Source organism: Alexandromys fortis, unplaced genomic scaffold (assembly GCF_014885135.2).
Source record: "Alexandromys fortis isolate MF-2015 unplaced genomic scaffold, M_Fortis_MF-2015_v1.1 scaffold_196, whole genome shotgun sequence".
NCBI lineage: Eukaryota > Metazoa > Chordata > Mammalia > Rodentia > Cricetidae > Alexandromys > Alexandromys fortis.
Window position 1 is genome coordinate 436,321 of NW_026068078.1, and position 15,733 is coordinate 452,053.

General features: G+C 42.1%; 1 protein-coding gene across 2 annotated transcripts in view; it reads right to left on the minus strand.

Annotated features, from left to right (window-relative positions):
* Positions 1-9,157, minus strand: part of Unc5c (unc-5 netrin receptor C) — a 328,599-nt gene extending 319,442 nt beyond the window's left edge. For both annotated transcript variants that reach the window (XM_050121748.1, XM_050121747.1), the window contains exon 1: positions 8,914-9,157. In XM_050121748.1, the coding sequence (XP_049977705.1) occupies positions 8,914-9,037 (124 nt within the window). In that variant the 5' untranslated portion in view covers positions 9,038-9,157. The remainder of the gene's footprint in view (positions 1-8,913) is intronic.
* Between the last annotated feature and the right edge of the window lie 6,576 nt (positions 9,158-15,733).

Genomic DNA, 15,733 nt, shown 5'->3' on the forward strand with positions numbered 1-15,733 from the left:
ATATACACCCAGCTGACCTTGCCTTCAGTGGGCCCATGTATAAGATCACTTCATGGTTGGCACTTCCAGAACAACCCTGACTCTCTTAGAGAAGTCAGAAAGATTCAGGACCCTGTGCAAGAGTTGTTCCCCTGCCTGCTTGGAAATAGATATTCTACTGATCATAGACATTCAACTGTAGTCAGTGCATGAGAGCCCACCATAAGGCTATGGGGGAAAACATCACAAGTCCTGCATCTGTTTGCCATAGGCTACAGAAAGTCGACCTCACGTGGTATCAGGAGACAACTTGTTGCTAACAGATGAGACAGGTGAGTCTCTACACCACACAATGAAATGACTCAGCAATTTGCAAAGGCAACTTTCTGCAGAAAAGTGGGATGTATTTTTTAGTAGGATATTTGTGATGAAATCTGAGTTGCCAGTTTATAATCACCGTCAGAAATGAGCTCCATAAGTAAAAATAAAGCATTGATTAGACAGGTTTATTTTCTCCTTGAAAATGTTTTTCTTCTAAAAAATCAAAGATACTACAGATACACAGTGCACACTCATTGCTACACATACACTCACATACACATACATGTTCATAGGAGATTATCAAACTGTATTTACCTACTCCTTATAATTTATTCATTTCATTAAAATCATCCTATAAAAGCTAGTTATTTAATTGATTCAAAATTGCCTGCATGTCTTTCATTTGACTTATAATAAATTCAGTATAACAATCCCTCCTTTTTACAACTAGGACGTCATACCTACAGCTGAAAATGTTCCCAGCCATCTTTCTAGTTTTCTCAATCATGTGATTGCAAGATAATGGTAGCAGTTTCACTGTAGTCTTTTTCATTATTTGTAGAGAGAGACATGTGTGTAGTAGTGGTATAAAAATAAAGATTTTCACTCACCATGGAGAGGCAGACAGCGATAACACTTTCCAAATGCAGTGTAATTCTATTAAGTCAGTTCCACTTAAGCAAATTCATTTTTAGGGACAATTGTCCCTAAGAATTCTCATATAATTTGAGCATCATGCTATCGGATTTCTTCCAAGCAGGTGAGCCTTCAGAAACAACAGGGTATTGTTGCCAGTGCCAATGTTTAACAAGGTAGCTTCAGATTAAGTGACACATTTCAAAAAAAAAAAAAATCACTGGTGGGTCTCGGATTAGTGCTCATCTAATTCCCAGTCAAGCACATCTTGCTTAAACAGATACATGAAAGATTCAGATACAACTTCTTAACACACACAGCCTTTGAAAACACTTTGGAAATCCTTTTGTCAGTTGGAGAAAGACAACATGATTTATATGTAAGCTTTATATCATTAACTTCTTCAATATTATGAGGAGAAATCAGTCTTACTTAGGCCTCTAGTTCAGATTGAACCAATAACGAATAATAAAAAACAAACAAACAAAAAGATTCCCCTCCACTCCTGAAAACAGTCAGAGTTGAGTTTCTGTTTTTCAAGGTGAAGGCCCTGTGTGTGAAGAGGGGGCAAGTGTCAGCTTCCTTCAGTCCTTGGGTTGAGTCCCTTAAGTCAACTTATGACACAAGTCTCGCATCATTTTAGGGATCCAGAATGAAGAAGATTGCAAAGAAAAGGAGAGGCAACATAGTTGCTATTTTATTTAGAGTGATACAGCATTACTACTTGCTAAACTTGAAACTTTCCACTGGGTGGCCACAATGTGTACATTTTGCAGTCTTTACTCGAATGAGATACAATATATCACTTTTCTTTTGACTAACAGCCAAGACCAGTACAATCTCAGAGTTATCAGAATTTACTCCTCTTTCTTATCTTCCAGTTTTTGTTTAGGTGATAATTTGGGGTTTGTTTGGCTTAGATTAGAGATAACAGAGATCTCAAAACCCACAAAATAGTTAACAGTCCTATGGTCACTATCATTTTTAGGTTCTGTCAAAGTAAGTTGACTGCTTAATTTCAAAGGAGTTAGTTTTTCAAAAGGACTCCTTCAGTTCATGGTATTTTAAAAAAAAGATACCATAATTATTTAGAATATTTAAGTACAAGTAACAAACTTGTAAACATATTGGAAGTAGAATGATAAACTTCTTCCTTTAATTTTAATCTTATTTTTGAATTTTCTTTGCTAATGATTAGAAATATGTTGCATCCTACAGCCTAATACAATATATAAAACTTCTGTTTTCTGTGAGAATGTAACTTCTGAGTTAATTTTACATGATAATTTTTCTCAAAGTTTTTACTTCAAAACTTTTATATTATTATCTTTTAATAATTTCATAATTTCTATACTCACCTTAGCTTTTATGAACTGTGAGAAACAAAGGCCAGCATTTATGTTCCTGGACACATTTGGTTTAATAAGTGAACTTCAGAAACATTTTAATATATAAGCACCAACCTATTTTTTTATTGAAATTAAGCTTCCTATATAAGACTTTTCAATAGGGGAAAAAATAGAACACAATGAAATATATTTAAGTTTGAGTAGTCCACAATTAAATAATCAATTAAGACTTTTAGAAATTCTAGCACTCATTAAGCCTGTTAAATGTATTGAAGGAGTTTCTGTTTAGCATCCATAGCTGGACAAAAAGTATGTGTTCATCTTTTAAGGCCTTTTACTGCTCTCATAATTGCTGAGAAATGAAACTAGCCACAGAAGCTGCATGACACAATGATTAATGAAAGTATAGCCCCCTATTCTCACAACATTTTAAAATAAATAAGGCTTGTAACTCTGGAGTTAAATTTGATTAATCAATATCATATGCTAATAGGATTATGCTATTTCTCCTATTTGAAATAAGAACTCCAGTAGGCATGTCAATATGATGAAGGTTCACCTTGTTCCCGTTCTCTTCCGTGAGAAAGTAAGACACGGTGTGTGGTTTAATTAGCAGAGGGTATTCCCCAAACATTGTAGTTTTCATATGTTATGCTTCACTTTGCAACACAAAGCACTTTCGAGTTACTGTTCTCTGCTAATAAAAGGTATACTGATGTAAGGACAAAATTCTGCAGGTTAGGCACTTTCAAAGTTGTAGCTGACTTTCTAGATTATAACTTCAGTTTAATTGATGTCACAGTACTTCAGCCCTGTGTGGAGAAGGTCTGTTTAAGTGCCTTAATTCTAGTACATTCTTTTGTGTATTTCAGAACTTCCCTGTATAATTCTGTGGGGGCAGTAGTGTTCAGAATGAGAGAAAGGCCACATTTCAAATGCAAACCAATACTTTTAAATGAATGCTCAAATTATAGCTTGATATTTTCTCATTTTTCCTTATAAAGAGTATACCTACTTGAGGCATACATCTTAAACTTTCATTAAAAAGTATTTTGGCGTATACAAATTGCTAGAGAGGATACACACATTGAGTACTTCTGATTCTGTGAGTTTTGTGCAAGAGATACTTGCACAAAATAATTTGTATCAAAACTTTGTAAATTTTAAGACAAAACACAAGAGAAACTATAGGCTACATTTTAAAAAAATTACAAATAAGAATATGGCAGCATTTCAAAATTACTCCTGAAAATGAACTTCAACTCAGTAGCACAAAACTGTCACTGAGTTTGTATTTAAAACATTCTGGAACTGACATTCTATATAAAAGTACTCAGATTCATGGAGTCCTCCTTAACAAATACAAACAGCAATAAATACAAGTAAGCAGTAGAATAAAGGAATCCACGCAGGGATCCAGGAAGTCGTTGATTAAGAGACTGAGAGGGAGATGGTAATTGAAATAGAGAGAGAGAGAGATAAAGAGGGAAGAAAGAAGATAAGGTATTTGAGGTTAAGTGCAGAACTTCACTATCAATAATTTAAAACAGAACGACAGCTTTGCAGGAGAAATGTGTTTGTCTTAACTATAAGTAAAATAAACATAAAGGTCTCTTGAAATGTTTAGCTTTGTCTTCAAAGTTGGTCAGAGAGGGACATGAAAAATATAGCAATGACTCTTTAATGTTTATGTTCACCACAATCACAAGAAATGAAATCTGAAAATTTAAATAGAGTTGAATCCATTGAAATACTGGTGCAGTTGCTTCACTTTTTGCTGTTTTTTTTTTTCTAAGTTGGAAGCCAAGGAATTACAATACTTCCTGAGAGCTACCTACTACTCTAGTTGGTTTACATTTATTAATTCAACCCAAGTATGACTACAGCATTTTTTTTCTCATCTTCCATGTAAGGAAACTAAGGCACTGAAAAGTTAAATAACTTAGGCATAGGCACGTAGCTAGTAGAGGCTGGGAGACTTACGAGGCACTGCGCTAACAGGAAGAGCAGGCCATACAGCATGGAGTAGTTCTTGGCTTGGACCTCCCCAAAGTCATAAACGAAAGACACTGACTCCAAGTAAATCGGGATGAGGCTACAGCAGCATGCCATAGCAGTTGCCTGGCACAACATGTACAGGGACCTAGACCCAATCCTCATTATCAAGAAGTGGGTGGATCTGAATACAAGTAATACTTTTGAAATACTTCAGGAAAATCCCACTTCCAACATAGACATACTGGTGCACAGCTGTAATTCCAGTAATGGGATCAGGTGGGGGCAGAGGTGTGTGGCTCATGAGTTACCAGCCAATGCAGAAGAGGGGAAGAATGAATGAGAGTGTATGCCTGGACTGCCTCAACCCCCAAGTGTCCCCTCCCTACTACTGGCAACCAAATCACTACCATTAATCCTCTATGTATAAAAATGTTAGAATTGTCCCCACTATCACTCACAGAAGAGAGACAGCCTCGTTGACACAAGGAACATATCTGAACGCAGTGTTATAACTCAGAAATTAATATGCCATGCTGACAGGTCTGCTTTGAGGTTGAAGACAGTTTATTCAAGTCTAAGTCTCCAACAAGCAACACACAGTCTGGGATATAATACCAGTGGACCAGAGTAGTTTGTTAGGAACATCCCTTCTGATACACACTCTATTCAAGCGAGTGTGCAGGAAATGGAAACAGATTTGACTTTAAGTGCCCCAGACACAAAGGTCAACTACACATGTGATCTAGGCTGAAACCTCAAGACCGGAGTCTAGGCTCAATTTCTACCTCCAGCATCTTCCAGAAATGACTACAATCCCCAGTGCTTCTCCTGAAAGTGACTCCCTCTGCTGCTCCAGCAAAGCTATGACCTAAATCAGAAACGTGCTATGTCCAGTTAAGGCCTAATGAAGCACATTCTCCCCCAATCATGCAAATAGGAGGGATACCGCACGCAGAGGGCGGTTGGATTTAAGTCTCAACAATAACACTAAATAAGCCAAGAAAGTGAGGCTAGTACATCTCACGCCTCCACTATATCCTTAGGCGAGTTGTTTGCGTATATTGGTATGAATTCTGATGATGATCTGTTCCCAAGGTGCAATGATAGACACTTTAAATGATCCTTCCCTGCTTAACTAGGATGTTTATTATAATGTAATGATTTCTTTGTTTTATTGACAAAGTCTGGCTTTGTTGTACAGGGTAGCTTTGAACTTATATTCCTCATGCCTCAGCCTCCTTCAGTGAGAGTCTTATAGGAGTATACCACCACACTCCTTGCTTTGTTTTTTAAAGTAGGTGCTTGGAAACTTTGTTCTCTGAAGACTTTTTATCACTAAGTTAGAATGCACAGGATTACCTGCCGAACAAAGGCCAACTTGCCTATTTTCACTTATTGCAGATCCCCAAAGAGAATGCATGAATTTGTTCTCCCAATTGAGCAGTACATGAGAGTATAATAATCAAATTCATCAGTAACACAGCAACACGCATAAAGTCCTGAAAGTATGATTTCCTTCTCTCCAAGAGAATTGTGTTACTTGTTTTCTGAACACATTATAAATTAACGCAATGAGAATTATCTTTGACTTGTCCTCAGTAATTTTCTGGTCTGAATTTGAAGGTGTTAGCACACATAACACTAGTTGGTGGCAGATAAGAGAGGCATTATAATGTGTAAGGCTGGCATGATAGAAGACAATAATTCATGAACACATTCTCCTCTCCTCTCCTCTCCTCTCCTCTCCTCTCCTCTCCTCTCCTCTCCTCTCCTCTCCTCTCCTCTCGCTCTTCCTAGTAAAAATATTTCATTCTTGGAAGTCAGGAGCCCTGACAATTCCCTGGAGTGAAGGTTTCCCAGCAATCTTCAATGAAACAATTAGAGCCCATGCAGAGAGAGGAACGTTGTTGCCTACAGCTTAGAGAATTTCCCAAGGACCTGTTTAAAATGACTGCTGTCTGTCTTTAAACCACAGTTGCAAAACTCATTCACTCACAAATGATACTCTCTCTGTTCTATCTTAAGTGCTGTTTTTCCTCCCCTCTCTCTCCTAGGCTGTTTTCAACTAGATACATATTTATTTTCAAAAGCTCATTTTCACAGTACTGCTCCAACAGATTAAAACCCTTCACATTATAAAGTACCTAATGAATGTCCCTGTTCTAATTGCATAGGTGCTTGCATTCATAAAAATAGCCCACTGGGGTCATTAAAGTATCAGAACAAGCAAATGGCACCTTGAGGGTATGTGTGGGAGCTCTAATGCAAAATAAAGAGAAAGGATACAGGAGAGGAGATGGGAGCCTGCCTCCCAGACCATCCTGCAGTGAATGCCTTGAGAAGAAAGTGTTAACAGCAGGTCAGTAGTAAACAGGCCTGGCTAATGAGTAGCAGCCACAGGGACAGTAGCTGATAGCAGATTTCTGTGCTTTACACTTCCTTTGATGTAGCACAGATAACACAGGAAGAGCTGGTGGTCTGGAACATGGAGGATAACAAAGATAAAAGTAGGAATCCTGCCTCTCAGACCATGGGATGTGAAGGAGAAATGTTATTCTCCCTGAACTAAAGTAAATGGAGAAAAACCACACCAAGAAACACACACACACAGCTGAACCTGCTTTTCTTTTGCTGTCTACGATCAGAATTAATCCTCAGTCTTTGCCTTGTCTGGAGCAGACGAAGAAAAAGTGCAAGAGGCAAAGAGAATCCGGGGTTCCTTTTCTTTTAGGCTCTGCTCCCTCCTTTCAATATTAATCCACTTACAGTTCCCCATTTGATTATCTCTATCGATTCTTCTCCTACCCAGTCTTTTTAATTTGGCTGTTGTAAGTTCTCCGCAGGGATCCTGCTTCCTTTTGGCATCTTTGGGGACTTTAACTTGCCTGCTCCCAAACCATTTCTTACCCTGCTCCTCAACCCCAAAGGCTTAGTTCTTTGTGCACCCAGTAATGACAAGGGTTTCCAGCAGGAGTCACATAGCTGCTGCCAGAACTGTTCCTCAGGTTGCTCACTTAGGCTTCCTAAGGTCCTCTTCTAAGCATTCCTGGCCAGTGTCCTGAGAACTTCTGATCAATTTCAAGAAATATGGGCTTTCCAACACAGAGTCCCTTGAAAATGGTCAGATGTGCTCTGGGAGTGTGCAGAGCTGACCCCCAAGAATGGGAGAGTCAGTCCAAAAAAGGAAGGAAGGATTTATGAGCATAGCCACTTAGTAATGTAGCAGGGGGAAAAAAAACCCACATTCTTCTTAAGTAGCTATCTCTGATTCACACTGCCTTGCTAATGATACCTCTTTCGGGAGCAAGCACCAGACTTGCCTGGCCTCCAGGCTGCCTTCTGCATTCATCACCCTCTTCCTGCACCAGGGCATTGAGATTTTAGGAGATGAAGTGTGCAGTGGGAAAAACCAGTCTAGGCGCATCAATGGAGGAGTCCGGGTTACGGCTTAGCCTCCCCATCTCTCCAAATTCATAAAAGAAGTGGAACAAACCAGACGTGTGTGTGTGTATGTGTGTGTGTGTGTGTGTGTGTGTGTGTGTGTGTAGATAGGAAGGTCTCTGAACTGCTTCTCAGTTGCTGCCTCTTTCAAAGCGATATCGTCTCCTGGCTATAGGCATAAAATAAATAAATACTTTTTTGTTTAGTGGATGAAGGATTCGGGTGGGAACTGGGCTTGGATGAGATGCCTCGGTGACAGGAGATAAACCAGAAAGCTCCGCCTTTCTTTTACCCACTTTCCAGTTTGAACCGCTGGAAACTGCACCAACTCCTAAAACTCACTGAGCAAGAAGGGACGCCATCCCCCCCCCCCCCCCCGCACACACCAAAAGATGACCCTTAGTCTAGGTGCCTCCCCTCTGCCTTCACACGTTTTCAACTCTGAACAACTGCTGCCCTCCTAACTCGGCTCTGCTCAGGATGTCACACGCTTACTTCAAGGCTTACGTGCATTAAAACTGGTTAGTAGTACCCCGACTCCTGGGAGTTGTAGACTTGGCTTGAAACAGCTAGAGTCTCTCACCATGGGTTGTGGGTATGAAGTTTTTCAAGGTTCGCCTGGCGGGAAGGGTACACGGAGATATTGCCAGTGGAGAAACAGTTACATCCGAAGCCTGTCCTTTCTGGGCAAACTGAACATCTCCATAACGCCCCACCAGCAGACTGAGGGCACCAACACCTATAGGTCCTAGACACGTTTCCTTAGCTGAGATGGGAGAAGATCAGCAAGCCCAGCCACCGCACACCGCGGGAAGTCTCTGCACACCACGCATATCGGGGCGCATGTCTGGCACACCACACCGCCACTATCCAGTGCCTTTGGAAACCTCCATGTGTACAGTATGCAATAACGTCCGCGTGTGGGGCTGAAAGTGCAAAGCACTCCAGAATCCCACAGGCACAGAGGCGGCGGCAGCGGCCACACTTTCATACCCCGGGTCCATCCTCAGCTGGAGCTAATGCTGAAAACCTGGTTTCTTAACTAGTTCGGAAAGTGAAATTTAAAGTGGTTTCCACTGAGGCAATCAGGCAGACGAGGAAGCTAGGATCACCGGGGAGACGGAGAGGCAGAAAAGAGGCAAGGCAGAAGCAAAGGGAGGTGACCGCCGCGCCCTGTGGACCCCCTTACCTTGAGCGGCCGAACCGGTGCCGCTGGCGCTGAGCAGGGCCAGGGCAGGTAACACAAGCATCTGCAGCAAGTATCCTAGTCCCAGTCCGCAGCGGGCCGCTGTCGCCCGCAGACCTTTCCTCATCGTCGACAGAGGTGTGCGGGGAAGGGGAACGCCACCAAGAGACGCGCGCGAACAGCAGAGAGCCCCGCCGGGCAGGAGGCTGAATCCAGCCGCCACCAGGCAGTCCTGAGAAATAACAGCCGCCCGAGCGCCACACTCCACTTTCTCCAAGGGCAGGGGCCAAAGGGGGTGGAGAAGAGCCTCCGAGGAGGAGTTTGAAGGTCCCTCGTCCTCTGCGCCTAGCCACTGACGTCTCCCGCCTGCGAGTGCTCTGCCCCCACTCGGGAAAGGCAGGGAGGCGCAGCGCGGCCACCACGGCCGCTCCCGCAGTTCCACCGCCAGCGGAGCGGGCGCTGCTCTCGGGTCCCCGCGCCCGCGGGGATCGCACAGACGCCGTGGAGGGGAGGTGGCGAGAGTGGGAGGAGATGCGAGCGGGCGAGGCGCTCCTGGCTCCTATCCTCGCGCTCCTGTGCAGGAGAGAGACGCCCCGGCTGCCGCCCGCCCACCGACGGTCCGGCGACAGTCACCTCCTGGAGTGGGACGAGAGGGGGTCCTGGGAGGCGCTGGCAGAGGAGGAGTGGAGGGCGCGGCCCCACTCCGCGTGGGGGGAGGCGGAGGGAGGCGGAGGCGGGAGCGCGCTCGCCCGCCTTATGTAAGCGAGGATGGAGTGAGATCCACGCCTCGTGTTGAAGGTGGAGTCCACCGGGTTCACTCGCTCCAGCGCTGACAAGGGACACCTGGAAGCTGAGGCTACCACGGCCAGGGCAGCGCAGCCTCCTGCCGGGCGCCAGACTCCTGCTCCGCCAGCGCTGCGGGCGCGCCTCAGGCCACTTGGCCCGGTCCAGCGGAGCTCAGCCCACCGCCTGGCAGTGTCCCCGAGCCGGCCAAGCGTCAGCCAGACGCCCCAGGACTGCACTCGCGCTAGGATTTGGGGAGTTGTGCTTGATGAAGCCGGAGGCGGGCTGGAACTTATTCTCAGAGATGGGAAAGAAGGCAAGAAGCGTTTGCGGTGCCCCAGCTCACTATCTTTGGGTTGTCAGCGCCAGTCAGGCTGTTTTATGCTCTGCGAGCCTGTGACCTATTTGCAGTGGAACAAAAACTAAAAATCAATGGGAACTCCCTCGGTACTGCTTCCTTTGCTTGTTCATCTTGGTGACTGCTGATATTCAGCGTATAAAGAGTGCCGAGGCAATACTGAGAGAGAAACTCCCTGAAAACAGACAGAACAAAATTCTTAGATACTCAAATGATGTTGGAGCCTATGAATTAGCCTCCACATTCCTAACAGCAGCGAGTGAGGACAAAATCTGCATCATTTCGGGAAGAATTGAGGCGGGGTGGAAGGATTAGTTAGGTCGTAGATTCCCTATATAAGGGTGGAAGCGGAATGTAAAGATAAACGGGTACAATTAGACCAGTCTAAACAAAAGGAAGGCAAACGTATGGACGTACCAGTTACGCTCCACAAGATAGCATTGTGAGGGAAATCCGTTTCTAGGATTACTGCATTTTCAAATTAATACTTTATCATGTAATAGTTAAGATCACAGTGGAAAAGAGCCATGTGTAAACACACAGGCAGGCGCACACACACACCACTGGAGGGAGCAGGGAGGAAGAAGGGGGAGAGAAGACAAGAATTTCAAATCTACTTTGTACTATAGTCATAACTCTGTTCAGGTGAGCAGATCACATAACCTTCTCGTGCCTTGATTTTTTTTTTTCTGGAATCTTCTCCTAGATTTTTGCTAATGCCTCATGATTTTGCCTACCTAGTTCCGCTGAAACTTCTACCCATTATGTACGCTGCGGATGAATTTCATAGACTGGGAACGGTCACTCTTGGGAGAGACACTGACAAAATTAGCCCCTTTTTCATTTCCATGGAGACTGCCTGCCAATTTAAAGACGCTTAATTTCCTTTAGCTTCCTCACGTGGCCACATCATGATATTTAGGTAAGAGGTCACATGCTCGTGCCAGATGGGCGGATCAGGCCGCACTCATTTACCAGGTGCATGACATTAGCCAAAAAGGCCAACCAAGTGTCTTTTCGTCTCACCTGTAAAATGGGTCTACTAAAAGGAGTGATATGCAGGGTTATGTGAAGCTTAAATGTGGGTAATGTACCTGGCATAAAGTCATTGTTGATTATTCTTTGATCTAGAACATTCTCAGTGTTTCTCCTTCAGCCAGTTCTGTTCCACAATACTATCTCCAGTTAAGGTTGAGAGTAGGCTTGTATCTGTGTTCTCCAAATTTGTAGTTATTGGCTCACACACCAATCTGGATACTACAAGTGTGTCTTCGGTGAGATGGCAATTTTAACTTTTATGTCAGTAACCATTTGAATGATAATGGCTATGTGGATATTTTACACACACACACACACACACACACACACAGTGGATGGTAGTGATAACCCATCACCATAATGAATAATACCACCAGAAGGGACTATGATTAAATCTAGTGGTTTTCTTTATCATTTCCCCAAGAAGCATAAGAGCCTGAAGTCCATGAGAGAAATCTCTGTGGAAACTCAGTGTGTATAAACAAGACCCCAAAGCATGTAAAATGTTAGGTGTGGTGGTGCATGCTTTTCATCCAGCACTCAGGAGGTAGAGGCAGAAGAATTTCTGTAAGTTTGAGGCCAGCCTGGTCTACACAGTGAGCTCTAGGGTAGCCAGGGCTATACAGAAAGAACCTGTCTGAAACAATGATGAAGTCAAAGAGATAATCATTTATTCTTTAGACCCTTCCTTTTTAAGTTCCAAGTAGAATTTAACTCATTTGAAGCAGATGCTTTGCCTCATAGGTCTTTTCATCCCTCATCTTTAGCACAGAGCCTGATCTCTAGTTGTTATTCGGTCAGGTTTGGTTGGCTGGAGGTTCATATGGGAAGAATCTTCAAAGTTTAGGGCAGGTGAGAAAGGTTAAAATGGTCACATCCTCTTGCTTGGGTCTTTGAAGCCCTCAGCAGTCAATACTGCATGGAATTATTCCTTAAAAGCAACAATAAGCGATAGGGAAAGGAAAGTCGTTCAGTACTGAAATTCAGCCTAAAGAGGGCAGGAGACGGGCTGGAGAAATGGTGTGGAGAAACAGCAGAGTCAGAGCACATGAACTGGGGCAGGGAAAGCCCCTTAAGGAGAGCAGCTCTCGCATGCAGGCTGGCACACACTGCCTTTGGAGTGTCACTGACTGTCACAATTTTGTCTTCATGAAAACAACAGTGTTTCAGAGGCTGCTGAGTGCAGGCTTGCTAAATCCCTGTGATCTGGACTCAAATATCCCTGCAGATTCTGACTAATTTCTGGGAAATCGAAGCGAGTTATCAGCTTCTATTCCACTCACCTGCTTGGATTTTCCAAGTAGTGCTTATTTTACACATCTGCCCACGTTTCTGAATGCTTATTTTATACATCTATATGTGTGTGTACATCTATAAATATGTGCAATATAAATACTTGCCAATAGAAAGTATGCATCTTAAGGGGAGGATATTTTTCCTATTATGTTCAACATGCTCTGCCCAGAATATAGAATATAGCCTAGCACAAAGTCAATAAATATTTCTTGGATATTGAATAGAGGAGTGTGAGCCAGTGGATTTGAAAACTGAGCCAAGTTCTGAATAGCACCCTGTGCATTTTTAAATGATCTGTAGGCTTTTCTAGCTGTTGAATAAAAATCAAGTGTGAATAAAATTGTACCCAACGTGTATCTGAATGTGACCTTTCAGGTTTGGGATACCGCAGGTGTTTAAGGAACCAACATGAAATGCAGCTCATTTTTGAAAATAAAAATAAAAAGCTTCCTTTCAATCCATGTGCAAGGGCTTCCTATTTCTTGGCTCCCGTAAGTGGAGAATTCACGGTGGGATAATAAATCCCAGTGACAGGTGCTAATGGGATTTAAGCATGCAAATCCCTTGCATATCCCTCCAGAAATCTACACCAAGAAAAGTATGCTATTTAGTGTGTGGGCTGCTTAGTAATAATAGTATTTACTCTAAACCACTATGGAAAAAAAGTTTCCAGTACAAGGCTTAAATAAAATGAACTGAGCATATATTTTCATAACAGAAATAGTTTCTGTCATTTTTATCTCTGTCCTTGTATTTGATTCTTCACATTTTTGTACATTTATGGAGGTCTAAAAATAATTTTTTTGCAGTGGGAGATATTATTAACTGGCTATACTGAAGCAGGATTTTACAGAATAAACAGGATGAGAGTAAGGAAAACTCTTCTTAAATAGGAATGGGGGATGGGCATGGAGCCCTCCTGTAATGTGACTGATAAACCTCAAGTAAGAGAGGCCAGATGGCCCAGAATCAGCTGATTCGATTCCCATTCTCATCTTCAGCCCAGAGAAAGAGACTGAGTCTCTCATAAACCTGTATACTCCAAATTTTTGTGCTTTTTGTTCATTTTATTAAACAAGACCCTTCACAAGTGAAAGCAACATGACTTAAGCTACCTCTTTAGAAAAATAATGATTTATTATTCTATCCAACTTCAAAGCTATGGGGGGGAAATGTCTATGCTCCTAATAGCTAACATTTATGGATTAATTGCTATGTTTGGGTGATGATTCTAAGTTCTTTGTTATCACCTTCTTAATTATCACATTGAATATTGAATTACAAAGTACCACTATTGTCTTACACCATTAGTAATGCTATAACAAAATACTAAAAATGGTAATATATGAAAACACAAATGTACCTCCCTACTTCTGTGAAGGCAATTGGGAAATCTAAGATGGCATTGCTGGGAACTGTGAGTTTCTTCTTGCTGGGTCATCTAATGAATGGGTAAAGACATTGAGAGGTTTGAGAGAGCAGGAGAAGATGGGCCTCTCATCCTTTTATAAGGAACCCATTTCCACAGGCAGCCTACTTATGTGATAACTTAATGCATTCATGAGGACAGTACACCATGACTCAGTACTACTTCAGTGGGGGATCAAGTGTCCAGCACATGAACTTTGAGGTCACAGGGAAACCTAGAGTTAATATTTTTATACAGAAGGAAACAGAGTGCCTAAGCAACCCAGTTAATATTTCCTAATGCCACTCAGATTTCAGGAATCATATTCTAGTCCCAAGAACCTACATTTCACTAACAGCTTTGATTCTTATACCCGTATCCTAGACCTTGGTAAGCTCACTCCTATTTTGGCTTCCCATAGAGACTTGTGGTTGAGGTGCAAGGAGCTTTGGAAGTGCCAGATTTATAGTAATTTTATTACTGTTAATATCAGCATAAAAACAATCCTGTTCTGGCCAATACAATCCAGGAAACATGTACTTTTCTTATTGGACCAAGACAATAATTATGAGCACAGGATTGAAGTATATTGATCTGTGTAGCTTGTGTAAAGTGTTCATTTTTGGTAACTGAATACATGGGCTAAAAATGTGGAGAAGGGATCTCCAAAGAAACATCAAAACAGGAAAGAAAAATTAATATAAAACAATTGCCAAGACAATGGAGGGAGGACCACCAGGATGGCAGGCCTGTGTTTTGTAGAGTGTATGGCATAACTGGTCCTTAAGGACCAATTTGAAGTTTGTCTCATAACTCAAGAACTGTAGCAAAAGAAGCATTACTTAGGAAGAAAAGAACACTAGCTCCTTGTAGGTTGGTTTTTCTTTTAACTGACAGGAAGAATTGGGTTCAAATTCAATTCAATTCAGAATACTATCATATTAACCCTTATTATAAGGAAGCTCATGTCTAGGACCCCTGAAGAAGAATAACGTGGATAATAGTCACAATATACTAAAGGATGAAATCAATAGACAATATAGAAGAAAAAAATTCTAAACAAAGATAACATGTGTTTATAGGGGATCTTAGAAAATGCCAATGAAGGAATAATAGAAAGATGACAACTAGAAATGAGGCATAGGCACTTGTGTAGGCAATGCTCAAGGCTCCAACAATGAGGCTATTTATTGATGACAGCAAGAAGTCTGGGAGTGAGCAGTACAAGGAGGCTCTGGGAACTCGATTCTGTTATTCTAAATGACTTGGCTCTTGATACCCATAATGTGTGACCTTTGTTCTCACAGATGCTGATGGCTTTTGCTCCTCTAGTCCTCATGTGTGCTTCCCTGTTGGAAGAAGAAACAGGTCTCCAGGGTTCAGAAACCTTAGATTCATTCTAAACAGCTTTTACAGAGACCAGAGCTGAAGCAGCTTCATTATCTTGTCCTGACAATCTGACCAGCGACTCCTTAAAATGTTATGGGTTGGGAATAATGTTGTGAATGCTGGCTGGAGCAGCTGTGTTTGGCAATGGAATGGAGGTACAAGAGGAAGGTACTGAGTGAAAATAGGACACTAGAAGATATTTGGAGATATGAAGACAGATAGTAAGTAGCTAGCTCTATTATTTGCTGAGCAAAAAGGATTTTTTTTTAATTTAACGAAGACCCAAAGGGGTGGACAGATTATCACCCTTATGTCCAGTAGGATATATTACTAGAAATTTTGGGATTTTATGAAGTGTACAGTCAGATTGCAGATCTGGTACTGTTTATGGAAATAAAGCAAGGAGACAAAAGCAATAATAACAGGAGAACCTAGGAAGGAAGAAGAAAATGAAGAAATAGCAGACTGCAAAGGAAGGAATTAAAAAGGAAAAGATGGGGGCTGGCGAGATAGCTTCATGACTAAGAATACTTTCGACTCTTATAGAGGAC